General features: G+C 51.3%; 1 protein-coding gene across 15 annotated transcripts; it reads right to left on the minus strand.

The window, feature by feature from the left end:
• Positions 1–1,223: 1,223 nt before the first annotated feature.
• ITPRIP (inositol 1,4,5-trisphosphate receptor interacting protein) lies at positions 1,224–25,718 on the minus strand. 15 transcript variants are annotated; one of them, XM_080597809.1, is made up of 4 exons: positions 24,253–25,671; positions 19,843–19,949; positions 11,629–11,745; positions 1,224–7,257 (listed from the first exon to the last, which is right to left on the minus strand). In XM_080597809.1, the coding sequence occupies exons 3-4, from the start codon at positions 11,706–11,708 to the stop codon at positions 5,595–5,597; spliced, it is 1,743 nt and encodes a 580-aa protein (XP_080453935.1). In that variant the 5' UTR covers positions 11,709–11,745; positions 19,843–19,949; positions 24,253–25,671; the 3' UTR covers positions 1,224–5,594. The 15 variants fall into 15 exon arrangements, 12 of the variants coding, with proteins under 12 accessions (XP_080453935.1, XP_080453937.1, XP_080453941.1 ...); XM_080597811.1 differs by lacking the exon at positions 11,629–11,745 and adding an exon at positions 16,365–16,487; XM_080597815.1 differs by lacking the exon at positions 24,253–25,671 and adding an exon at positions 23,533–23,988.
• Positions 25,719–27,291: the final 1,573 nt, after the last annotated feature.

Consider the following 27,291-nt stretch of genomic DNA (forward strand, 5'->3'; position numbering starts at 1 on the left):
AGAATAACCCACCCACAGCCCTGAAGGCGAGTTGAACCGTCAGGAGCGTGGTGCTGACAGCGCAGAACACCTCTGCCCATGGGAGTGCCTGCGTGGTGGCAGCCAGGCAGGGTTGCTGTGCATCGCTTGTGCTCACAGGCACAAGAACCGTCCCGGGGCTGCCCTGTCCTGCCCTGCCCTGCCTGGTGCGAGCTGGCAGGGAGGAGACCTGGAACATGTTAGCAAGCTAAGTGCCATCCTGAGGACTGGGGAAATCCCTCCGTGCTGTTTGGTTCCCAGCACAGGCCTAGGCAGTACTGAAGGGCAGGAGTGATGTAATGGATTTCTCCCTTGATGCCCCTGGGGATGAGGCAGGCTGTGAACAGGGCGGTTTGCTGGTACTGCTTCTGCCTCACTCTGCCTGCTGGGCCTGTGTCGCGCCGCTTTATCCTGACTGTTACTGTCTGCAGAAAGGTGCCAGCTGAGAAATCCAATGGCATTTGGAATGTCACGGCACTGCTGCAAAGGAGCACGATACACAAATTTAATCTTGGCTCCATATGTGTGGTTAAGTCTTTGTTGAGACTGTTAATGGCTGTGGGCCTGTTGGTGAATTTTAGATTGCTTTGCATCTAAAATCTGCCCCTTCTCCTGCAAAGCACCTAAGACACTCTTAAAAACACCATTGGGGTTTTAATCTTTATTCTGTGCACAATTTTTAAAACCAGTGTCAATTTGACATTTTCACAAGCTCCCAAATGCCTAAACAGCAAGGGCCGTATTTAAACGTTTTACCTCTGCACCTTCTACACTTCTACCTCAGAGCAGATCGGTAGAGCTGTGACACCCACCTTCAAGACAGAAATCGCTGATCATTTTTTCTCTAGCACTTTGGATGCGCTCTAGTTTCAGCCAGATTTATAGTTAGTTAGAAACTCAGTGCCTTAAAGGCAGCACCTCTGCAAACTGACTGGTAAAGAGAATTCCTCTAGCTGAGCTGGAAATTCAGGAGCTTTTTGGTTCAACCAGTAAGGTCAGCATCTACCACCAATATTCATGGCTTCCTCGTTCACATTACATCTTACTCTGGAACAACTTCTGCCTGCAATTAGAACATCACAGGGGGTCTTGCTATTGGGCTTAATGTGCTAGGATTGCACCAGGCATATTCCAGCTCCATCCTTCTGCTGCCTCAGAAACATTTCTTGGGAAGCTAGAAATAAAACAGACTACGCTTCTTTAGATTTTGTACAAGACTTTCTTTATTATAAATAAAGCTGCATGAGAAGATCTATACAAATTCAACGGTGTCCTGCTATAAAAGCAGCAGTTTGAGTACAGCATCGTGAATCAAGGAAGAGCTTACTTTGGAGGGTTTTGATGTTATTCCCCGTTGCAACTCACTGCCAAGACAGCTCTTCATGTTACAGTTTTACTTCTGAACTAACATATTACCCCCCACAAAAAAATCCTAAAAAAAAGACAGGTAATAAATAAAGCTATTTATCACATAAAATCCTATGAGAAGAACTAACCCCTCGATGACCAGCAGCTAAGCTGTTAAAGATGAATTCTTATTTCTTCACCACTGAGAAAATGTTGCAAAGGCTTGGCATTAAAAAAGTATGGTGAACAAACACCAAATCCTCCTGCTTGAATGATAGATAAGGTTGTTTGTTTTTTTTTTTTTCCTTCACTGAAATCCATCTTTATAGCCCTGTAAGACCTGTATACAGAGCAACCCAGAGAGAGAAGCTGTATTCTGTGGTAGGCACATAGTAAAGAGTGAACTCCCAGCAGCTCCCCTTAGAAGACATTCAGCTCCTGAACAGCAATAACAACTTAGACCAAGGCATTTCCTAAAGGTGAATAGTTCCTGAGGCTATGTTGCAGATCAGTGGGTGTTATCACCACCACTAATTCCATTGCTTTGACAAAACCTGTAATAAAGTATTAAAACCACAAGTTGAGGGTGGAGGGAGTGGCTGGAAAGCAGCAGAAGGCACTAGGAGTTCGGCTGGGTAATTCTCATGGTTAGCAAATAGCAAGAGCAGCACCAAAAGGGGGCTGGGACGGGCAGTTTACCTTTCCTTAGGATCTCTCGTGGGCACTACCAGAGATGTGCGTTTGTTACTCGTGTCAAGCTGCTTCCCATGGATGCCCAGCAAGATGTCAATCAAGGCAGCACTAAACATGGGGGCACTAAAAAGTCGTAGGACACTTCTACTGGCAGACAGCTGATGGAGCTGACCTGCCATATAAACATTTTAATGAAACGTGAGTGTGGCATTTTACTGAAAGGGACAGTACCTGGTGGGCAGATTTAACACAGGAGAGACGAGGCAGGCCAGAGCGTGATATTCTTCATGTGGCAGCTCTCAGCCACAGCAGTGCTGTGTACCCACATCACCCCAGGTGGAATAAGCATATATACCTCTGGTACATGTATTGGTGGAAGGCCTACAAAGGAGACCTCTGTCCTGAGGCACAGCTGATTAACACTTCAGCCCCCGGACAGGTATGAGTGGGTTTGCTCATAGCCTGAATGCACAGACCAAATCTTGTAAAAGGTGCTCGGGTAAAATGAGCATGTGGCATGCATGTAGGCAAATTATGCCGAGCAATTTGCTTTCAGGGAAGGCAAATCCATAAATACCTTGGCTCAGCTCCGGCTTGGGTTCAACTAAACCCCATGGGAACACGTTGGGGTGAGTCTGGGTTTAAAAGCAAATGTGCACACAAATACAGAAAATGAAGAACAAAAGATTCGACGCACTTATCAGTTTAGGTTCCCTTTGAGCCTAAGCAGCCGTGCACTGAGGTGTGTAAAGGCAGGTTTAGGCCTGTTTACATGACTGTAGGACTGGTGTTACGCAGCTTTACTCTGCCATTTTAAGAGAGAAGTTAGATTATTCTGTTAAACAGCCTTTTCTTCTCATCCTCCCCCTGCTCAACCTTATATAAAAGTTATTTTTCAACCCCGTGTGTCATTTCCTGAGAGACCTGGGTCACAAATTTGTTTCTGGTCTTTGGACAGGCTAAATTTAGATGCCTGACAGGAAGCAGCAGAGAATTTTTCATTTCTCTCTGGTTGGGCTAGGGACACATTTAGAAGCACCTCAGACCACAACTGCTTCGGTATGACCTGCCTGCAGGCAGCCCATGCAGAGCGGGATCTGCTGCTGGCATGGCACACAGAACCTGAGCAGGTAGAAGCAGCAAATTGCTTGGGTTTGCAAACAACTGCTGCCGCTTCCAATGTAGCCTCTAGTGTTCGCCCACCCTCCCTGCACCTCTGCCTGTCACTACCTGTTTGTTGTGTCCTCTGCAATTGCTCTTGCACTCTTTCCCACTAGGGAAGGCTTGCTTGGTTATGCTGATGAAAGCCAGGGGCTTACGGCTCGTTAGCGTTAGCAATTAGTCCTGTCCTGATGCTGTGCCAGCCCCAGCAGTCTCCCAGGCACAGATGAGCCAAGACTTTTCCTAATGGCAATAGCTACCAGCCTCTTCTCTCCTGTTTTGATTCCTGCCCCTTATTTTCTGCTGAGACTTATTACTTAAGCACCCCACAGCTGCGACGGTAAAAGCCAAGGGGAAAGCAATTTGGGCAAAGAGCTCCTTGTCCTCACCAGTGGGGAACCAGGAGTGGAAATGGAGCTGCAGCTTTTTCTGTCTTGGTGCAGAAATGTCCCTCAATGGTGGGGGGGACAGACGTGAGCAGACATCAAGGAGCTGGTGAAATGGTTCATACAAGGAAAAGGCAGGAGAGGACGTGTCTTCGGGGAGTTTATCAGCAGGCTGGTTAAGAAGCCGTGTGCCATACACTGTCCCTAGTAGTGATACGAGGTTAAATCTTCTGTCTGATGCATGTGATAGAGGGGACTGACGAAAAGGAATGCGTGGGGCCGTGACACATGGTGTTGTCACCCCTGATGGGCCTCACTACCCAGGTCAACTCTCCTCTTGTAAACAGGATTCAGAAAAGCCTTAGTGTAGGAACATGGCAGGAAATCCTGATGTAAGAACACAGCAGGGACGGCCCCTTAGCACTGCAGGTTGGGCCTCAGGGACCTGAACAAGGCAGATCTGCACTAAGACCCTGGCTTGGATCCTGCATGAAGCACACGAAGGAGGGTGAGGAGCTGCTGAGGCCTTTCCTCCAGCAAGGCCACCACACGAGGGCTTGACAGCCCACTGCCACAGCAATACCACCTTGCTTCCTGAAGGAGTTCAGGCACCTCCATTTCTGCTTTGTTTCTTTCAACACAAGCCTCCAGATTCTCCCCTGGCTTGAAAGCCTCCAGAAGCTGACACCTCCCCATCGTACTACCATCAGAAAAAGATGGTTTCCTAGCTGCAGTTCCCAAGAGTAAACCCCATCAAAGCAGCAGTCTTAAGAAGGATCGAGGAGGCCCTATAAGGAGTCAACCAGGTAGCTTTTACCTGGCACAGAAGGGATAAGAAGCCACATGTAAGCAGCTGCAGAGATTGCATTGCCAATCTCTGCTGTGTGTGCACCTCTTGCATCCCTCCTCCTAATTTGGAGCCATCCTGCGCTCATTAAAACCACGCTGGGAGAGCTGCACTCTCATTTGGAGGGCGATCGTTTCCTCCTGGTACCCAACTCCTGAGATTGGGCTCATTACAGAGTAATTTTGAGGAGTTTCCTCTTTAATAAAAGCAAAACCTGCAGCAGTCGTTTCTCTCTTTGCTGATTCTCAGACTTGCTGCCTGGAGATAAGGAGAGCAAACAAATAAACCAAAAAGCCAGAACCCAGTAACAGCATTTCTCTCTTAACTAATGTAAAAAAGGTTCCTGGTCATTTATCCATGGAAAATGGCTAAGAATAAAACCCACTAGCTGTGTTACTATGAAGAAAATGGAAGACATAAATGAAATGGTCTCAAGACACAGGTGCTGCTGCCTGCTCTGCTACATTCTCCCCACTGAGAATAAACATGTCATGTCCAGGAGTGTTTTTGATGGAGAGGACAAGCCATTTAAACTAGTGCTGCAAGCCCTATCAAAATGCCTTTTTAAAAAACTGCAGTTTGCCTTCAATTAAAGAGCAGTGCTGGATTTAGAGATTTCTACATCCAATCCAGAATTGTGTGTGACCTCAGCAGTGACGCCTTGTTCTCCCACTAACACTGTCTCATGTTGCACTTCCCATCGGTCACAGAGCTCCTGCTGCCTGCAAGCAGCCCCAGGATCCCGTCTTTGACGCCTCCACCCTTTTCTTATCTTCCCCTTCCAAAGGAAATGAAGTATTTGGCCACCACCACCATTGCACTGCAGGCATCTGAATAAATTAGTCATATTTGTTGCTCATCACCGCTGTAGTGTGACTGAGGCACAATATAAAAATATATCCTTAGCTGCGTAAAACCCAGCCAGCACACCAGTGGAGCAGAAACTTACTTTTCTACCATGCCTTCCAGTTTCTCCCTATTCTCCCCCCATCCCTTGTCCCTTCCTGCAGAAACCACGACCAGGACAGGCTCAGCTGCAGACAACAAGCTGCACTGGCAAAGTCAGTTGTCTCCAGGAGGCTTTGAAAAGCTGCCCTCTGGACTTGTGCTTAGAGGAACAAGTGTTTTCCTGCTGGCTTTGGTTAAATGGCTTCCTTATGGATCCCATTGGTGTGTGCAAGGGGAATGTGCACCGTGTACTCGTTTATCAGTGCAGACGTGTTCCTGAGCATCTCGTGGAACGTGTCAACTGTCTTTCTGTAAACGTCCCTGTGCAGCACGAAGGGACGGAAAAGGTTGAGAGGCTCAGCCCTCTGGAATGTGATGGGGAAGCCCAGCTCTGCTGGTACCTTCTCATTGCCAACAAAGAAGTGGTAGAGCTTCTTTTCGTGCAAACATTTCTCCAGGAATTTCAGCATGTCCTGGAGACGGGCCTCCAGCTTCTCTGGGGCCCAGTCCTGACTGGGACGCGCCTGCAGCAGATGCAGCATCACTGTCTTCAGGTGGTAGTTGGTGAGCCCGCTTGGGCCTGTGAGGCTGCACTGCTTCCCGTGCAGGAAGGAGAGGATCTGGAGGCAGCTGACGTGGCAGGCACCGGCCGGCAGCGTTTTGGAGATCAGCTGGATGAACCTCCTCTCGTACACTGCGAAGGTGAGGAACCAGCGAGTGCTGGAGGGGAGCTCTGCTACCAGCTCATTGCGAGGGAAATGGGAGATGAAGTAAACGTCCGAGTTCTCGTACTGCACCACAGGAGTGAGGTTGAAGGCGACTGATTTCCCTGACCTGAATTTTATCTTCAGGGCTCCTGGGGAGTCCAAGAGGCTAAAAGACAGGTCAAATTCATACTTGTGGGAGATTCTGTTCCAGGCCTTGGTGACTGCGATCTGGAACCACTTCATGACTTGGTCAGCATCAAGATACTGAGTATTTTTGAAGCACAGGAGGTCTTCCATCTCGCTGCTGGGCCTGGAAGTATTGCCTTGGCTATGGAGAAGGCACAGCATATCTTCCCCTAGTTTAGTCTTGTCGCAGATGCAGCCTGTCACATCCTCATCTGCCCTGCATACCTTGATAGTGCCATAACCTTGTTCATCCGGGGCAAAAGAGTCTCCAGAGCACCAGATCTGGGACCGGAAACAATACGGCTCTGGGGGTGCAAAAGGCACTATCAGGTCGCAGACGAAAGGTTTCCGCACTCTCCAGTTCTCGTACATGCTCCCCACACCCATGCAGTCCTCCACTTCCATGTCAGCGTCCCGGTTACAAACGCTCCTCAAGGCCTCCAGCAGGTCATCTGCAAAGCCCTCCACCATCTCCCGCATCCTGGCCATGTCGCCGGTGGTGCCCAGGATTCGCTTCTCGTAGAAGCTGGCCAAGGTGGCCTTGTCAGGGAAGGCCACCCCCTTAAACGCTTTCCCCAGGACAGCCATGTCGTCTTCTTCTGCTCCTGTGTCCTGCCAGTTCCCCTCCTGGAAATCCTGCCTCCAGAGCTCGATCAGCAGGAAGATGACCATGGAGAGAGCTGTCCACATATCCCACGGGACCTTTTCCTCTTTGATTTCCTCCACTACCTTTGCAGCCTTTTCCAGAGCCTGCTGTGCAGCTTCCTGGCCTGCGATTTCCTGCTCCAAGCGCAGCTTCTGCAGCCGAAGGTTCTCCTCCCGCTCCTTCATCTTCTGGATGATTTCTTCCGTGTTCTCGGGGACAGTGCCATTCTCTTTAGGGAAGAGGAACGGGCGGTTGATGATAGCTGTAATCACCACTAGGCACACTCGGAAGATTCCCACGGGCATGGCAGTTCCTTCCCTGAAAGAGAAAGAAAGGCAGAGTGAGCCACGATTCAGAGTATATTCCCTCAAGAAGAAAAATTAAAACAATCCCCGCTTGAATAAAAGCTTTGGCATATTTTCTTACCCTGAAAAAGCTGCTTGAGTTCCTAAGCCAATGCCTGTTTCTACAAGTTACCGACTAAGCTTCCCAAAGAGACTTTATAAAACTTTATCTGTGGATGGTGAGGATGAAAGGACCTTTCATTGAATTAGCTTCGAAGAACAGAACTGTGACAGCATTTGCTACCCTCATCCCACCGCAGTTCTGCGGGGCAGCGAGGGAGGGCACGTCCTTCTTCCCTCCTTTAAAGTTCACAGGGCAAAAAGGAAGAGAAGCAGGCGGGACCTCACCAGGCATAAAAAGAGAAGGCTGGAGATGACCACCACTTGCCCCCAACATAAGGCTGGAGGTGCAGTAAGGCAGGTGTGGCAATGGCAGAGGCAGGGCTATCCTGGCCGCAGCCAGCTTGGATCGGAGCAGTCTTCAGTGCAGGCAGCTGTGTGCCAGCCGCAGTCCCCCCCCTTCCACGTTCCCCTGGCATGGCGCAGACTGCTGTGGTGCTTTGGAGCTGCCTCGCGTGGTTGCTGCCTCTGCTGCTCGACCCTCACACTTCAAAAACCTTTCCGGGCCTGGGGGCTCACTACACAAGAATTCAACTCCCAGCTTGCTGGGACATGGTCCCATTGCCAGGACCTCCACCTGGCCCTGATGAAGCCTCCTGGTGGTCTGGATCAGAGGGTGCTCAGGCTCAGGCCAGGGCTGTTTCTACCCCGATGGCACTTTGGTTCCTCGAGGGCTTGCATCTATCAACGTCCCAGGCGCCTGCTCAGGATGGGATAACCTGAGGCTGTTACTGCTGAGATGTGACAAAGTCACCTGTTCCTCTCCTAGCACCGTCGCCCCTCAGTCCTACCACGGGGAGATCAAAAGGACAGGACAGAAAAGCAGGGATGTTTCTTCTTCCTACATCTTAATGCAAGCCCTTTAATACCTGAAGAGAGAGTTTGAGAGAGGTTTCTGTTACAGAGTGTGTCGATAAAAGACCTCATCGATCGGACCGGGAACAGCTATCTCCTTCCTGACAAACCAATCCATCCTGCTGCGGGGATGAGGCCGTTTCTTTCACCGAGGCACCGTGAGCACACGGGGAGCCGAGGGCTGCCGCTTTCCAGCCCTGCCACGGCAGCTTCCTGGCCGAACCCAGTGTGTCGGTGCCACAGCCACGCTGCTGCCCCAGCACCTGGGCAAGGAGGAGAAATCTCTGGTGGTCTCGTTCCTCTCCTCACAGAGCACGCAACAAGGACAGACCTATTCCAGCGGGCCGTGTTACCACTGGTGCATAACAGAGTGCTGGGTTTGGTGGCAGGAACCCGGGTTCCCTCACTGCAAGCACTGCACACGGGAACTGGCTCCTCGGGCACGTGTCTGTCTGTGCTTATAAGAGGGCTGGGACTGGAATAAGAAGGGGAGGGAACAGGCCTGCGATGCATTGTCCAAGCAGCAACAAAATTCACACGGTGCTCAGGATAATGCTGAGTGCCCCTCCGTGCGTAACGTTCACTAACAATCCTTTCTTTAGAGCCCATGTACGCGCACAGATGCTCGCCCTTACACACGGCTCTGGAGATGGTTTGCTGGCCTTTCTTGTCCCTTCTGCATTCACATTAACTCTTTAATTCATCGAGCAATGAATTAAAGCAGAATTAATGCCCAAAGCTGGGCATTCCAGTTACTCTGTGAGCTCCGTGCCTGGCCACACTTTAAAAATAACCTGGGGTCACTCTTCATTGCAAAGGGCTTTTATCAGCACGCCGGGGCAGGGCAGGAAGCGCTGGTGACTTCCGTTGCTTCGTGCTGTGCTCCTTCAGGCTGCGGGCGCTTTCCAAGCTTAAAAATAACATGGCCAGAGGCCAGGGGTGTCCTGCTGCAGTCCTGACCAGGACAACATCGCTCCTGTGCCCTGCTGGGCCCTGAAAGAAGCCGGCTGCCTTAGGAGCTTCTTGTACCCTTCAAGGATATCCCATGCCCCAAGGCCTGTGGCTGTCCCGCTTCCAAAGGCTACCTGCCCCATGGCTCTGCCAGCAGACAGGGGCAACCCCACGCCACCACTGATTCAGCTGAATTCATTCTCATTTGCACTGACAGTCCAGGATATCCCCCCTGGTTTAGCAGGAGTAGGGTAGGGAGCGTGTACGCCTCCTTTTCCCCCAGCAAGCTGCCCAGGCATCGAGCTCTGGAAGAGATGAGAAGGATGAAAAACTGGAATGAAAACTCAGGATGAAAACCGGAAGTGAGAACATCTTCAGGTAGCATGGATTTGCAAGAGGCGCGTCTGTTTTCAGCCTTAACAGAGGAAGTTCTGGTCAAAACTGCCCTTTCACTGCTGTAGCTATTCCCAGCAGAAAATGAAGGCGCACACGAAGCCCTGAAGGTCGCTGATGCTCAGTGAGCGAGGTCAGCTGCAAGGGTGGAAGGGGCAGAGCGTTCCCACATCTCATCAGAGACAGCTTTCCTGGCTAACATGGGAAGACCAAATAATACAGGTGAAACCAGTAGCACTGCCTGCTAGGGCGGTCCAGCCCTCCCCGTAACAAAGGCTGCTCTCTTCACTCGCTTTCAACTTCAGCCCAAGCCATTTAAGCCTGATAAAAATATTTATGCTTGCTCTGGCTGAGACAGCTTTGGTGTGGGGAGGAGGGAGGGAGTCCAAATGTTTCCCAGCTGGAGACTAACAAAAAGAAACACTATTGTTTCATCTACACATCATCACATTTAGTGACTTTTCAATCTTAAAAAATATATATATATGTATGTATTCATGAGGTTTTAAGCAGCAAATTCCCAAAGCAATCTTCAGCCTTTTCTGGCCCTGCCAGTTTCTTTTTTTTCTTTTTCCATTCAAAGCACGGGCAATGCCCAGACGTGGCAATAAGCTTTCATCTCGCCCTATTTTGAAGACCCTCTTGCCCTCCTGTGTGAAAGGTGGAGAATGAAGCAGCATGGGCAGGAGGAGGGCCGGGGTGAGCGGTACATGGCCCTGCCATCCCGATGAAGACGGCTGTGCCAAGCTCGGTGCCAGGTCACCACCAAGCAGCGGTGGGTGCTGGCTGTTCAAACCTGCCTCCACACCAGAGGAATCGGTTTCCTCCTGGACTTTCCTGTGGCACTCACTGCTTCAGCGACTGGGCACTTTGCGGATGCTATGGTTATGATGGCTCCGAACAGGCCTGAGAAGTGAGGGGGCAGGCACCGTCCCTGCTCCAGCTTGGGGAGATAAAAGCAGCTGATAACTCTGTTGCCCAATTAGAAACAACCATCAGTGGCATCCTACAGCAGGCTGTACGTTCAAAGGCTTCCCCAGGAGCACCTGCAGCCCTCCATGCTCAGCTCCCAGGCAAGTTACACCCATCCTTTCAAGCCCGAAGCAGCCTCCCTGCTACAGGATCCTGACCGGCACCACAGGAAACCCTGAATGCTGAGGGGAGCCCTGAGAGGGGAAGGGAAAAGACAACGCTGCAATCGTGCAACATGGGTTGGTGTCACAGATTGCGTTCATAAACACACCAGGGTGACTATGCCCGGAGAGGCTTGCCACAAAACTGCCATAGGCAGCCCCAGCCGTGTGCCAGCCCCGTAAGCCGAACAAGTGGCGCTGGGCTCTGCAGAGCAGCCCTCCCCACGCCTGCACCTCTGCAGTAACTGCAGCAGCAGCTTCAGGCCCCGCCGCTCCCTGCTCGGCCTGGGCAAAGGAAAGAAAGATTAAACTTGCAGCCTGCACGTGCCCTGAGCCCGATGACCCTCCATCTTCTCTGAAGACACAGGAGAATATTTCCCTTTCATTAATCACCCCTTTCCCTCCCCTGGAGATTCTCATACCGCTCTGTTTCTCCTCCTTCCCCCAACCTCTTAAATTCTGAACCACGGGAAGCAAAGCCCGCTCTGGCTGGTGTTCAGCAGTAACCCAGACAGAGCGAGCTGAAGCTTTGATTCTTAAATTAGAAAAACCCAAGTCAAGGGACTGACTGTGGTCCAGTAATGCACTGAAATGCGCTGAGACGTCATTAACGACATACTTGATTACTTCCTGCGATTTGGCTGACACAAAAGGCGGCGCATAGGTGACTGCCACATTGTGTTTCACTGTGGTAGGCTGCAAGAAAAGTGGGGATTTGAAGAGATGATAGTAACTACAGCTGGTTGGGAGCTTTTTTCATTGAAAGCTGCCAAGTTTTCAAAACCAGAACTTTCAGGGGAACAAATATAATTTTTGAGAAGGTCCCTGAGGTCTGTAAAGGACTCTGCAGCCTGTTTTACTAGAGAGATGAATCGTCCAGAACAGCCACTGACCTGCACTTGGACTTTCTTGCTGGGAAGATGCAAATCCCAAACCCAGGGGTGTCAGGCCCAGCCCAGCCGTACGCCCTCATCGCTGGGCTTCTGGGAGCCCCCCGATTCCTCCTCCTGCTGCAACAGAAAACAAGTTGCCTTTTGGCCTGAAAATGCTTATGCCGCATTTGTGAAGACCTAGTCAAGACAACAACGAACACCTTCAATATAAAATTTATTCCAGCTTTTAAATTTGCTGAAAGCCCTTACTGACACGCTACAGCCTTCTCCCGTTTGCAAATACCGCTGCCTCTGCAGGTACGGACCTGGCTGCAGCAGAGAGAAATTACGTTTCCTCTTACTGGGGACTTCAGGCTCTGAACTGTAAGAAGCATATGCATTTGAAGAGAAACGGGAACTGTAAAGATGCATGTCAGTATTATTGTTCCTGGCAAAAACTTGAAAAGATGCACTTTAATTAGTCAGTCTCACACCACTGACACTGCTGGTTTTCTAAGATCTCCTCATCAACGTTTACAGAGCAATCAAAAGGCCTTTGCTGGCTCAGGGTGGATAGGGAGGGCGGTTTTCCTTTGAGTTTACATATAAAGCTTCAGAAATAGACGTGCTGGATAGATGCTCGTGGAAAAAGACAAGGTTACTGGTAGAGAGGGCAATACACTGTTAAAAGCATCAGTGTGGTCTCTGCCGTTAGCTGCTGGACGTTTGTTCAAATTTTGCCTGGTTTACACTAAGAACAAGAAAAAAATCAGGTTTTAATTTTACATGCACGCATTCAACAACAGAGCACGCATCTATACCCGTGTAGTCTGATCACTTACTTGGGATGACAAAAAATTCTGTTGAAGGCTCTCCTCCAAATTCAGGAGGGGCTGGCAGTAATTTAAGTTTTGGTCTCCTTCCCAGCCCCTGAAGCTGCTGCCCTCATCACTTGGCTGCCTTCAGGTCAATACCGTGCTCTCCTGTTTGGACCTGGGCTTCCACAGGAATTGAGGAATTGGCATTGGCAAGACTTCAGTCAAACCTGTCTGGTTCTTGAGACTATTTTTACTGAAGAATCGTTTTCTGGGGTGGGCAGGGTCCGAGTACTATTTCGGTGAAGAATTTCAGCCCAGGATCGAGTGAGGTTTCCTCCCAGGCCAGAACTGGGAGGCCTGTGGGTTACCCGGTGTCGCGGTGGGACGGATGCTGCCAGCAGAGGAGAAACTGCACCCAAGCACTACACCTCCAGACGGGAGTTCCCAGGTTCACAGGAGTCAGCCAGGTGGGGCTGCCGAGGCGCTGGACCCTGGGGGAGGCTGCAGGGCCCTTGCGGCTGAGGCAAACACACAGCCCACGTACTGGGACAAGCCCCAAGGTGACCAAGGGTTTATTGCACCAGTCTGCTCTTCCCAGCTGGCACCATATGTGTTAGCATGTATGACCACGTCTGGTTTTCACCTGGGGATGTCTCCTGGCACAGACAGCAGGAGCCCAGGGGCTCAGATGAGGATCCTCTCATCTGGTTTCCACCACCCAGACCTCACTGTTGCAATGAGAAAATGTCCCCAGATGTGTACGGAGTATCCCACATGTCCTTCTCCATCACCAGCTCCTATGCATTGCCCTGGCAGCACCCAGCAGGGGCTGCCTCTGCACAGGGCTCGGGGAGAGGCCCCTGCTTTCCCTTCTCCTCAGCACGCAGCCCGCAGCAGCACACGCAGCCCAGCCGGAAAAAATGGGAACCACGAAAAGGGATGCAGAGTCTGAGCAGCATCAGCTTGTGGAGTTGTTTCACCCCCTGTGGATTAAGCCTATGGGCAGCGCGCAGGACACTCATGAGTTACTGTCACGGTTGGTTCAGCAGGGACTGCTGGGATCCGGCTCTGCCTTCGCCTCTCTACCAAAGCCACGAGTGGGAAGGACCGAATACATGAGGTGCGGAGGCCTGGACGGTAAGGCTGGTACCACAACCATGTTTAAAAACCAAACCAGGCTTAGGAAGCCCCACCCCAGATTAGCTGCCGGGCTGCAGGACAGCAGTCGGAGAGGCCACGTGCCCGCTGGCCTTTGTTTTGCCGTTTGAGAACACGTCAGCCCTTCGTAACTCCCGTGAACATCCCGTCCCGCGCCTGCTGCAGTGCCAGCGGGGTCAGTCGCCCAGCCCCAGTCGGACATCCTGCCCAACAGGCCTACCGCGGGCTTTTGGAAGCAGCACCTTCCTCCCGGGACACCAGGTCAGCTATTTCCAAGGAAATGCTGATGCTCATCCTGTGTACGGGGCTGGGGAGCCCTCCCTTCCCACCGGCGGGTGGACTCGGCTGGACAAGCACGTGAGTGGCGCCGACATCGCTCTGGAGGCAGCTGCTGCCGTGCAGCCCAGGTCCCGCAGGAGCTGTATGTCGTGGGCTCCACAGGAAGGGCCCACGAAGCTCCGGGTGAGCACCGATTTTGCCAGCACCACTCTAAGCAGAGGAGTGCCCGACTTGCCCTAGGGAGGATGGGAATTCGTTCTGGTATCTTCCAGTCATTCCCTGTCTTTGCCATCAGGAAGCTTTTCCTCATGCTTCATTAACTCTTCTTTGATGCAGTTTGAGCCCCTAACTTTCCAGTGAGCAGAAGTAGGACAGACCATTTCTTTTCTTCTTGCAGAAGCACTCAAAATATTTAGAGGCTCTCCCCTCCCCTCCTGCTTCATCTTTCTCTGCACACAGATACATTTGTGAGAGGTTGCCACAATATCCCATGGCTCCTCTTCCTCCGTCCCCAAAACCTGGATAGTACAAAGAGCTCTCTTTCTGGCACATAGGGAGTTATTTACTTTCTAGTGCTCTTTTCCAAAACCTGCAGAGATATGGGACTTGTTAGATTTTCAGTTTCATCAGTGAGTGGGGGATTTTTCTGGGTATTTCTGAGTCACCATTTCATTGGCATGCCATACCTGTACGCACAGAAAGAACGTAACTCTGGCCCTCTCCTCCTGCCACGAGGAGCTGGCAGCCACCGTAAAGGACACCTGTAAAAGCTGCTAAATAAACACAGAGCCACATCGTGCCCTCAAAGCGCTCACTGTCTGTGTAAGGCTGGACACGAGATGGGATACCCACGGAGACCAGGAGATAAAACAGCATGAGGAGGATGTTTCTCAGCATCCTGCCTGTTGCCTGAACGTCTCTTTGCTTTTTAACTGTGCAAGCCAGCTCAGCTCTTGCCAGTAAGCAGCACGTGGCAGCCTGTGCAGTGCCTCAGGTTCCCCCCGCTATGGCCAGGAAGGGTTTATTACAAATTGTAACACGCTGCTGGCTGTGAGGGATGCAGGAGGGGAAAGGTAGGAAGTGTGTATGTGGCTCCCACCCACGTACTGGGCTGTTGTGGTAGGATCCTGGCCAGGAACAGCTTGGCTTTTTAAGCTGAATAAATTTTATCTGTTAATTGAGAGGAGAACAATTGGAGTAGACCAAACTTTTATGTTTTTAGGAAAAGAAAAAACACGCCAAGACTAAAAAAAAAACCAAAAGTTGGCTTACCGACCTCGCCAGCTCCCTCCCCCTCAAACCAAGCGCGATGGGAGCCAGGTACTTCCCTTGCACAATCTTTCATCAGCACAGATGGACACAAACGACAACCCCCCTCTGCCTTACTGGAAGGCTGCAATGTCAACGACACTGTGAGGAGCGATGTCAGCGCACACATGCTGTCCGGCCTCCACCTGGAGCTCACGATGGGACCCTGATGGGATCATCCCAGGGGCTCTGGCTGTCACCCTCAGTCACACGGCGGCTCATCGGTCCGGACAGGACAGCCACCTCGTGGAAGGGTGGTGCGAACACAAAAAGGGATAAATTGCCAAGATCTTTGTTCACACCTGCCCTTCTTTTCCCAGTTAATTCTCAACAAGGTGAAGAAAATCAAACCAGTGTTAGATCAGCCAGCAGTTACTCTGACTCTCCTCACCCTTAAGCATATTCCCTGCATCCCTACGTACCCAACTTCACTGCATGTTGTATGTACATTGATACGGATGCTTCAGTTTGATAGGGGTTGGAGGAAACATTACAAGAAAGTTGATTTCCCAGCAGGGATACACCATTCCAGCTCATCCAAGAAGAGCACACGTAGATACTGGCACAGCTCAGACGTGACTTGCAGAATGATTGTGGTTTACACGTGACAATATGAGGTCCCGTGTCAGTCACATAACGAGGAGCTTTTATATATTACAGACAGTAGAAAGCACATGCCTTGAATTGCCAGACACTTCCACATTGAGAAGCTGAACCAAAAACAGCAAAAAAATGTCATTGTGGGCTGGAAATTTGCATGGTCTGAGATCTCCCACTCCATCCCAGTCTTGACTCAGTGCCAAAGTAACGCAGCCGTGTCAGGAGCCCTGCAGGCCCCCAAGTATCTGTTTAAACAGGGCTCAGAAGCACTGGGTGAGACTGGTGGTCTGTGTGATATTGGAACATTGTTTTGATAACTGGTTACAGCTGCTTGTATTCAAACAGTTGGGGAGGAACACTATTTAAAAGCTGGCTGTTGTAGCAAAAACGTCACCACAGAAATGAAAAGCAATGCTTTATTCCATTGCCTAAAATCCCAGCTTTTTTATAAAATACAATATAGTTCCTTAAAGAAAGCGAAAACACCAGACCGTGGAAGCCCCTGAAGGGCTGGGTGGAGGGCGTGGAAGGAGAAGAGAGCAACAAAGAGTGCTTTTACTGCAACACTTCCTCTGTTCTCACAAGAAAACTCACTGCTCTCACAACGCCTTCCTCTGCTTTCACTAGGACCCTCCCTGCTCGCAGCAGGGGCAGTCTGCATTGCACACCAACATGGGCAGGAAGGATCAGGCCCTCTTACCTCACTGCGCAGTGGCTCTAGAAGTGAACAGGAGAAACAACACAAACGCTTTGGGAAGCAGACAGCCCGTTCTTGGCTCACTCCTCATAAACCCATGAGCTGCCAAGAGACACGCACACACACAGATATGTTGGCTGCAGAGCACTGCTGGCTATCCCTGCTTCTCAAAACTAGTTTGGATTAATAAAAACCAGAAGAGAGAAGCCAAGCCATACAAGAAAACAAACTGTCCCACTTCTGTGCAGTATTTCCATGATGCTCATCCTTCAGTGGTCACCAGCTCGGGGCCATTTTCACCCAAGCGAGTGACTCAGAGGGCAGCCTATTGCTACACGCACCCGGCCGTAACCATTTTCATGTGCTCTTTGCTCAGCCCCCTCTGCTCACCAACAAAAGAAGAGATCTTTACGCTCTTCCTTTCCCTGAATTGTTTGTAAACTGACTGCTGGGAAGCAAAACTCTGGAAGTGTTTAATGGGATAAGAGTGATGCAACATGCAGCGCTGTAGCAAAAGTCCCAAACACGTATGTGAGGGCTGTGAAGACACGTGGTTCTTATTTGGGATGTGTGGGGTGAACCCAAACGCTTGCTTCCTTTATAACATAAGCACCACAAAGGAAGGCTTTGTTTGGAAGCCAAGGGGCAGGCTCTGCACACTTACAGGCTGTGTTAGGACGTAATGGGAACTGTGAGTCATGGTTGTGGGGCCCCTGCTCGTGGCACAGAAATCCCCTCTGCAGCAGCAGTCAAGGAGCTTAGCTTGGGAGAAACGAGCTCCCAGCTCTGCGAGGAAGACTGAAAGCATCCAGGACCAGCAACAACTGCAAGACTGAGCTAAAACACGTGCTTGTGGGCGACTTACAGCGCAGGCACGTCCCTCTCGGCTGGCATTTCCTCCTGTAACTCTCTGAGAGCCTGGGATCACAACCCGCACTTGTTCCGACAGCATGAAGCAGCCTCGGCTCAACGAGGAGCTGGGATGGATGTCAGCCAAGCACCTTCTGACCGTCTTTTGTCTTTGGCTGCAGAGGAGCATGGCCTTGATAATTAGACTGGGCACAGCTAGCTCTCAAGGTAGGACTGCAGCAGAGCTCTGTGTCAAAAGTCACCTGAAGTGCCAGGTAACTCATGTCACCGCGTGTTACAGCAGGGGAGAGCCAGCTGATGGATTCCAGCCGCCCAAAATACAGAGCCCTATCTCATCCTTGCCCCTCCTAGCCTGGGAGGAAAAGATAAAGGTCTTCTCTGTTTATCACCAATGGATTGCCATCTGCAGCTTAGAAGTGGCCGTACGACAGAACATCAAGAAATCTAGAAATCAAACTCTTATCTGAAACCAGTGGCAGTCAGGTACCTGAACATTCAGGGGTAAATGATTTAGCGGCTAAGCACCTTGGATCCAGATACACACACAAACACAAGCCAGTACTGTGAACATTAAATGTCACGGTTTAGGCTTGAGAACATCTCCTAAGCTCCACCTCTAGTATATATTAACATTCTCCCAGAGCTTAAAAATAGGCATACAAGAGCCCTGGAAGAGCAATACAGTTTCTCCTGCCTACATGCAGAGCCTACGCTGCCTGGATGGTTTCTGGCAGATCCCTGCTTTGCTCTGAAAAGCTTCCAGCAAATCTCCATCTCTGCATCACAAGACAGTCTAGACTAGTGCTTAACTACCTCGACCTGTAGGAATTTCCCCTTATCACTGTGTGTACTTTCTGCAAAGGAAGGTGTAAGCCCCACTGGGATTCTGGCTCACACAGATGCTGTCTTGTCTTAGGGAGATACTTCCCCCCTGCAGGCAGCGTGGGAACCTTTTGCTCCCACTCACCATCAGGTGCTCTCCAGCATCACCAAATCCTCTGCGATTCAGAACTGAAAGCGAGGCACTCGAGCTGAGTTTCGTCGTTCTCATTTGATTTTCTTGGCTTCAAACAGCATCTGTTCAACTGACGGCACCCACCGTCCCTTGGGGAACCCAGAGAAAGATGCAGGCACGGAGGTGGCTCAGCTGACACCTCGGAACTAAACGCACCGCTTCTCTGCTCAGGTGTAACAACCTTCTCTGCGTGCTCTTCCCCCTGGTTCTGAAAGCGAAGGAACAGTACATTTTCTTTCGCCAGGCAACTGAAGAAACCATATGAATCAGACTGTGCCTAACAGCACTTAAATTCTGCAACAGTTGGCCTCAACAGCCCTCGTCCTTGCCAATACCACACTCGGTTTTTCCAAGCCACATGCATGGCAGTGGGGTGCATCAGATGTTTGCCCTGTAAATGCTGAAAAAGCATCTCTGCCTTGAGGCAAACATCGCTGATATAAATAATGTGCTGGATCAGCCAGAAAAACCTGCCTCTGGAAGAGGAATAATAATGAAAGGTGGTGGGGGGAAAGGAAAAAAGAGAGAGATCCTCATTTACACACAGGCGATGGCAGCGGGCCAGCTCTCACAGCTTTGATCCAGGCTGGTGGAAGAGCATGCCAGGGAATGCAGCGAGCGGAGCTCTGCCGGAGCAGAGCAGCCATCTGAACCTGGGTGGGAAAAAGGGGACAGACACCACCCGACGCAGACACAGCTCCAGAAGAAATAAGGAAGAAAGTAAAGTCACACGGACTACACGAAGGAACAGGTACTCGGAGCTGCAGCAGGACACGGCGGCAGCCAGGATTGCTGCTCTGGCAGCTGCCTCTGCCACCAGCCACATTGCTTCCTTTCCCACCACTGTCTGCAGCCACACACTCACAGTTTCCCCAGGTTTCTCAGGGATTCTCATACAGACATCATCTGGACAATTAAAACTCTGCTCATCGCTGGCTTGTAAAAGCTGCTGTTTCACATCGATTCAGCAGCCTCTGCCATCACCCCTGATCATCAGGAGGCTGTCCGGGCACTTCCAGGCCTTTGCCTCCCCGCTGAGAGCTGGAAGAAGGGGGATTTAACGCTCCATGGATCTGGGTAAGGGAACTCCAGCAAGTTCTCCTGCATGGCAGCAAATGCGGCAGTAGCTGCTGTCAGCAAAGCTTGGACCTTCTGGTTCCCATCTGCCTTCCCCTCTGACTAGACCCCAAGGTACCAAGCAGCCAGATGAGGGCAATTCTAGACTGAAGGCTGGAAGCAAGAGGCTTTTAATACTGAACTTCCAAACTGAAGACGTTTCCCAATTAAATCGTCTCATTATTGCTAGATCAGGTAGTCTTTGCAAGCGCCGTCTGACCCTCGCTGCTGGAAACAGCACCGGTTACTAAAACATGAGCCACACCACTTCCCTTCCAGCACTTCTCCTGCAAGGCGAAAGATCTCCTGGCGAGAGCCGATCAAGATCAAATCACGCCAAAACTGGAAGGAAGAATGTCCCCTGGAGCACTTACCTGCTATACAGCTCTGCAGGTGCTCATTAGACTTCACATTACTCCCATCGCCGCGGTGCTGAGCAGGCTCCGTGCAGTCACCCACCACTGAAGCACAACCAGGAAGTCTGCAAAACACAACGAGAATGAATGAGGAAGTTCAGGCAGAAGATGGGGCCATAATGCAGTTACCTAAATTAGGCATTGATTAAAATAGAGATTAACTCCCCCCCTCCTTACCTAGCGCAGTGATCACAGAAGCCCAAGAGACCTGAAATAATCAGCTTTGAAGTGATCAGGGAAGAGTTAAACCTCTGCTGCTCCCACGAGGAAGGATGTGAATCGCACCGTGGGTCCTGACGTACCAGCAAGCCAGGACCTCCCTCCTCGACTCCATCCTCACCCACCAGCCCTCTCCTTTTCGAACGGATTAGGGTCAAATTAGCAGCTGCGTATGGGCTGGGACGGTTTTGCCTGGGATTGGTTTGTCTCAGAAGAGGCACTAGCTGCTGTAAGCAGCTTGCGAGGTAGAAAGACTTGCTAGGGGAGCCTGGCTTTGAGAGCTAATGTGAGAAACAGAAAACGCAGGAGAAGAGGCAGGAAACAAGTCTGAGAGCACGCAGGAAGATGTGAAACGCAGAACCACAAGATAAACTACCATATTTTAGGAGGAGAGAGAGGTTATGAAATTTCAGATGAAACAGGAAACAAAGCGAAGCCCTCTGAGCAGAAGCAGTCGAGCAGTGCGATGAGCAGACACAGGGCCGCCCAGCAGCCCCCTCCCTCCCAGCCACTTCAAACCCTCTGACTGCCTTGATCCAAAGCCTGACGAAAGCTGCAGCAGCCCTCCCCCTGGCCGAGATGAGCTTTGGAGCTGGGTCCTTTGAGGGCCCGGTGTAAAGTCGATGCGCCCTTGCTCTCCTGAATTGCTTCACGTCGGCAGCTGTTGGGGATGGGGTTGATCAGCCCTCCCTCCTCCCACCTACCTGCTCTGAGCAGACCGTGTGTAATCTCACTTCTCTAATTCCCTCTTCAACTCTGGGGCCAAACTGAACAACCAGATTGAGCCCTGACGTCCCAGTGCCTCTGCACCACCAGCACAACGCTACCGGCAGCAGCGCATTGTGCCAGCACAGCAGCCAGGCTCTCCAACCCCAGAAGGGCAGGATCCGCACTCTAATATCCCAGTGGATGTTTGCTAGCCCTCAGGGCCTGCAAAGTCTGCTCCCGTGGTGGCTCGAGGCCAGCAAGGTACAGCAGGAGCTTCTGCTGGAGGAAGGCAGCGAGGAGCGCTGCGCTGCCAGACAGGGAGAAGAGCAGGGAACTGCTGCTAAGGGACCTGCACGTTCTCACTTCTTAAGAAAATATTACGTCATAAAGCTGCAGTCAGGATCTCCCTCTACTATACGCTTACAGATGTTGGAGAAACTCTGACTGAGGTGTAGGTCACAAGGAGGTCCCTGTCAGTAGTGGCTCTGCCCGCTCTGCATGCTCACACGCTGGCACAGACCTCCTCGTGCTCACTCCACAGTATTTGCTCTGGGTCAGCCCTACACGAGAGCTTCCTCTCCACATCAGAGATCCCAAATGCCCCTGCTCCAGCGAAGCTCAGCAGCTCGTCTGGCCTTCAGGACGCGGCGGTAAAACCTGTTTGTTTTGCTGAATCCCTGGCCAGAAGAGCCCAGCCCTGAGGCGGGCTCGCGTTCAGCAGAGAATCAAGGCGGCTCAGCCAACCTCGCATGGCCCACACGTGTGGAAACCAAAACAAGCTAAAAAAAGAGCCCTGCCGCGGCTGCACCCCTGGGCTGGCTCTCCATCCCTCCGCTTGCCCGGATCTTGGCTACCTGCCTCCCTTCCTGCTCCCCGTGCTGAGGGGTGAACAGGCAGAAGGTTTTGCTCACGCAGCTGAGCCTGAATCCTGGGCTCCACGTCTGGGCACACGGCGATGCTGCCCAGCACGCGCCCTGGCCTGGCTCCCTCCCTCCAGCCTGACAGCCAGAGTCTCTATGTCCCTCCACCACCCAGCAATTACATGTCGGGATGGAAAGTACGCTGCCTGGCAGCAAAGCTGCTTTTTATCAGCGTAAGTGGATTATAAGAACACTTGGGAGAGAAAGAGCTGGCCCACCCAACAGCCTATTTTAAAGGGGATCTGAGGGAACAAGCCAGGAGCTTTTTTTTTTTTTTTTTTTTTCCCAGCTCCTTTCTCCACTGAACCATTACTCTGGATTTTAATTGCAATCCTGCAGAGCAAGGAGTGCAGGGTAGGACAGCACAGAACAGCAGGGAGACTTGGGCAGACTCCTTACGGGGTTCACACAGTCCATCCGTGTGTCCCAGAAGAGCTGCTTCTTAACACTCACCTTGTTGACAGAGGCTGAATTTAGCTTGAATTTTGCCAGGAGTAAATTTGTTTTAGGTGAGATGCAGATGTGTAAAGAGAGAGCAAAGAAACAGAAAATAAACCACCCCTTTTGCTGGTGTACTCATTGCACTCAGGGAACTGAGTTTAAAAAAAAAAAAAAAAAGGAAGAAAAAAAGCCACAATGTAACCCAGTAAGTGTGCTTTCTGATATCACTTTATTTGCATGAATTTATTTGCAGGCAAGCCCCAAAATACTGAATCAACAGTCAACAAGCAACCGGTTGCTAAAGCCAGACTAAGATTGTCCTTATGAAAGCCATGCGGTTTTTGCATAAAAAACAAACTCAGAAATTAGTTAGATCAGCACACTGAACACCAGCGTCGCATTTCTGTGGGTCAGGTTTCCTCTCTCTGTTGCTCACTGCCACGTAAGGAGGGCTGCAAGCACAGGCATACCTCAGGGGCTGCAGAGGCACGCAGGAGCCCTTCTTGTCAGGGAGGAAACCAACAACACGCGAAATGGGAGCGTGACACGCAGCTCTGGTGGCCCCAGCCATCACTTGGCCTGGGACAATCACTCATGAAGTGCAAACTCCTCCAGTCCCTGACCTGGACTATTCAGTCTGGCTTGTACGGAGCGGGGGGGATAAAAGGCTGCGCTTGAAATACCGCAGAGCCCAAGCAACAAAGAGAGGAAGACAGTTAGGTGGGGAGGGGCCGCCGCCGGGCTCCTGACAAACAGGTACAGCTCCCCGGGTGTGCGCAGGTACCCGGCTCTGCCTTGCACACACCGATCACTGGTTTCTGTGCACCCTGGTCATGCAAAAAACAAAACGTCATCTAGCAGCAGGGAGCCAAGAAGCCCTCTGGGCTTCACCAGTACTGACATCGGCTCTCTGACCTTTGGCAAATTGATTCACCTCTTTCCACTTCAGTGGCCATCACGCTTAATATGTGTATTTCCCGTACAAGCAGCGTGAAGTGCCTATTGTGCTGAAAACAAGGCCGAAGAGAAGGCTTTAAGTTTCCATTCCTAATTTCCAGCCTCTGCTTTTCCTTAACGACTGAAGAACCCCTTTCAAGTACATTAAGGAAAACTGGGAGCAGTAGGGTTTAAAAAAAGATGTCTGTGAAGGTAAGCAGCGTAACTTCAGTCAGAGCTGAAAAGAGCGTTGGGATCCTCAGCAAACCAACCCCAGCGCTGCCTGCCCGGCACGTCGGGGCCTTGCTTGGCAGCCCACACCAGTACCCTGGGCATGGTTCAGGCTGCTGGCACTCAGTAAAACTGCACCAGTAGTAATGTTCTCTGTTAGTAACGTTCTCTTAGGGACACTGCTGGTGCTTACCTTGCCTGGCCACGTAGCAGACCCCGATAACAACACCTCTGGTCCTCCCAGAGGACTTTAGCACGGCAGTTCCCAAGAGAGCTGCTTCACTTGGAGACTGCTCCCTGACTTCACTCTGAGTTGAAGATGGAAAGGCCGCCAGAGCTCTGGCTCTTCATGTCGGTCCTACAGCCCAGGACTCCCAGCCACCCAGCCCTGTCTCTCTCCAGTTGGAGCTACAAACCAGGCACACGCAGCCGAGCGCAGCGGCTCAGCCACCAGCCCGGCTCCCTCTCTTTGTGCTCGTTAGCGGGATGCGGTATCAGAGAAGAAAGCGAAGAGTTTTGCAACAAGCCGCGCCCAAACCACGTTACCCCTTCCAGGCAGCGAAGCCCAGCAGCGCACAGACCCCCTACGCCGGCCATCTCCCAGCGGCACCGACCCCCTGAGGCGGACGCGGGGGCCCCGCTCCCCTGGCCCGATCCTGCCGGGCTCCGCGCCCCGTGCCCCTACAGCCGGCTGCCCCCTGCTCCGGCTCGGGCTGCCGGGGACGGAGGCTGCGAGCTGGGGGCACTCGGCCCTTCCGGCACCTCAGCCCCCGGGGCCGAGCCGCCCGCCTCCTCCCGCACCTTTTCTCCCCCAAACCACCGGCGATACCCGGCCGGACAGCCCGTGCCCCCCGGCAGCCCGTCCTTCCCCCCCCCCCCACCCCCTGGCTTCCCTCCGGGCCCCGGCACTCACCGGGCTCCGCGGCCGGGCCGGGCCGACCCCGCCGTGTCCCGCAGGCGGCTCGGTGAGCTGCAGGAGGGCCCGCCCAGCCTGTCCGGAGCGGGGTTTTGCTTGCTTTTGCTTTTGCTTTGCTTTTTTTTTTTTTTTTTTCCTCCTTCCCTCCCCTCCTTCAAACCACCCCCGCCAGCCCCAGGGCCCGGCACGCCGCGGTTTGCAGCCCCAGCTCGCCGCCGGCTCCCCCGTGAGCTTCCCGGAGGGTTTTGCAGCGGGGACGGAGAGGAGAGGCGCCCATTTTGCTCCTCGGATGCCTGCTGACCTCCTGGGGGTCGAGCCGGGGAGCCGTGGGGGCGGCAGGGGGCTGCCAGCCCCCCGCTAAACCCCGCCGGGGGCACGGCGAGGGGGGCTCCGGCAGCGGCCTCACGGCACGGTGAAATGGCTCCTTACAGATCGGGCAGGGGAAAGTTGGCTCCACAGCCAGCGCTTCCACCGAGGGGCTCAAGGAACCGGCTTTGGGCGGCAGCGCGGTGACATCTGCCTGGTTTGGGGCCCCAGCCCTTCGCTGCAGCCTTCCTCCTCCTCAGCATCGCGACCCTCCGCTAACGCCGCCTTGGCAGGTCGCGCCTTCTGCACGCCGCCGCTTTGCTTTCCGAGGCTCGGGTGGTAAATGCGCTGCGTGCGGCGGGACCCGCACTGCTAGGGCTTCTCAGGATCCAAAATACCAAAATATCACCCGGCAAACGTGGGGGCACAGCTCTGCACGACCGGTTGGGAGTGCCAAGTGGGGCTGGCATGGCAGCCCGCTCTTCCAATTTCCTGAAGTGCTCACCGAGTTAAGTAACAGTTTTAATGTTATTTAAAGGGTTGTGTTCGTGAAAGTGCGGTATGGGTATTATTTCCTTAGTGTCTGAATCGAGTTTATTCAGGTTTACCGGCAACCTGGGTGTTAGTACATTCCTTTCCCATTATGCCACAATCTAAGAAAACCATCTCAACAAGAGCAGCGCCGGAATCTCCCCGCGCCGCGCTGCAGGACTCGGCCTGTCTCGGAGCGTTATTCGTTTCCCCTGGGAACTTCGCAGCACCGGCAGGAGTGAAAACAGTTCCTTCTCCAAGATCACAGGTATCCGTCACCTAAACCAAAGGAAAATATCTATTAAATATCACCTGCAGAAAGCCTGACAAGGGAGTAATTGCTGATTCTGGCCATACGTGTATATATATATCCATTGAACAATACAAATTACTATAGGTTAGAGAGCCTGTGATTCCCATTCACCTGCTAAATCTTCCTGGGATACAGGTAAATGAGCAGTGCAACAGGGAAAAAGTCAGACAATTTTTTAGAAAGGAAGGCTCACATCCCAACAGATGATATTTCATATCCACCGTACCATTCAGGATCCACTTTTTGTGACCCCAAGATGGTATAAAATTATGATACCAACACAATACTTATAAATGGAAAAGTCAAACCAAGACACGTTCATTTGATTTATATATATATATCTTTTGATGCAGCTCAGCAGTTTGAAAGAGGAGAGAAAGCTAGAAACACATATCCTGACAACTCCGGTACGTGATTCATTGTTTGAATATTGCTGCACTGCAGAAGACTTAAGATCATTATCTTGCTAAAGGTAGTAATTTATTTGATAATGAGCCAAACTCTGCTAACATTACTCAGATGTTGGGCAGGATCCGAAGCTGTGAGCAGTGGAGTAACAGTACCGCAGCACACTGGGACATAGCCTGTGGCTCTGTCACATGGATGCTACTGCAGCAGAAATTAGGTATAATAATATTATTTCTAAAGTGGACTCTAAGATCCTATCCGCAGGAGTAGAACAAGAGCAAGGTTTGGGCTGAGTTAAGTTACAGGTAACTTCCTCAGTTGCTTTCAGACATGTTAGAAGATTGAGGGATTATTTTGTACTTTCCATTAATATTTCTAATTTATTACAAAACTAACAATATTTCCTTAAACAAATACAAGCAGTAAATTAAAAATAAAAATCTTGCAAGATCTGAAAAGAGAGAATAGGGATATGATAGGCCACGGGTAGGCAGCAGTGAAACAGGTTTTAGTACAGTCCAGCTTCACCTTCGCAGGGAACAGAGGACAACGGGCTGCCAACCAGGAGCACACGGACGGATTCAAGAAAAAGTCCAGGCAGACAGGGTCACTTGCTCACAGCTCACCACACGGTGTCCTCACCTACTCCCTTACACCTGACCTTATAAACATCTTTAATCTCTGTGACTTCCATAGCCTTCCTTAGGTATTATGAGGGGAGGGATATTTTTTTCAATAGCCTTTTCCTCCCAGTGGACACAAGTGTCGAGCAGTGAAAGATGCCAGACAAATTTAAAGCTAGAAAAGGATTTGGTGGTTGAAATTTAAAAGGCTTAATAATAAATATGAATGAGGGAAAGGAATCAGAAATTATGGAATGGATTCTGCTGGTGGAATGGAAAGGCTGTTGGAAAGCATGGGGGAAAGTTGTTTCTGCTAATGAGCACATTATTAACCTAGATATATTCAAAACTCATTTTTAAATACAAGCAAATGTTCATGGTTGGGAAGACAGTCATGGATCAGGACTGGCAAGCTGGTAATGGAAAGCACCCACTGAAGAAACCTGAGCCATGTGTAGGGCCGAGTGTGCTTGTGTATTTGTAGGCTTTCCTTCATAGCCTCGCTAAAGATTAATGATGCTGGGCAGTGGGAGAAGGTCACTTCTACCAGACTGTTCCTCCGAATATGTAGGAGCAAGAATCCCCCCCATGTCACTCTAAAGCTGTAGCTCAGATTGGTAGCATAAACCATAATCCTGGTGGTGCTAAGAGCCCACAGTGGGCAGCGAAGGTGATGGGATCAGCAGAGCACTGCTTTCCTCCAGGGCACTGGGAGGATCCCTGGGCTTGGCTCAGAGAAAGGCAGAAGAGAAAACTTTTCAAACAAGTGTCACAGACCATTGTAATCCCTGTTGAAGAACTGGGAACAAAAGCTGTGACATGAAACTGTTTTGTGGTTTCAACCCATGCTGGGGA

The sequence above is a fragment of the Anser brachyrhynchus genome, assembly GCF_964034855.1.
Source record: "Anser brachyrhynchus genome assembly, chromosome: 6".
Lineage (NCBI taxonomy): Eukaryota > Metazoa > Chordata > Aves > Anseriformes > Anatidae > Anser > Anser brachyrhynchus.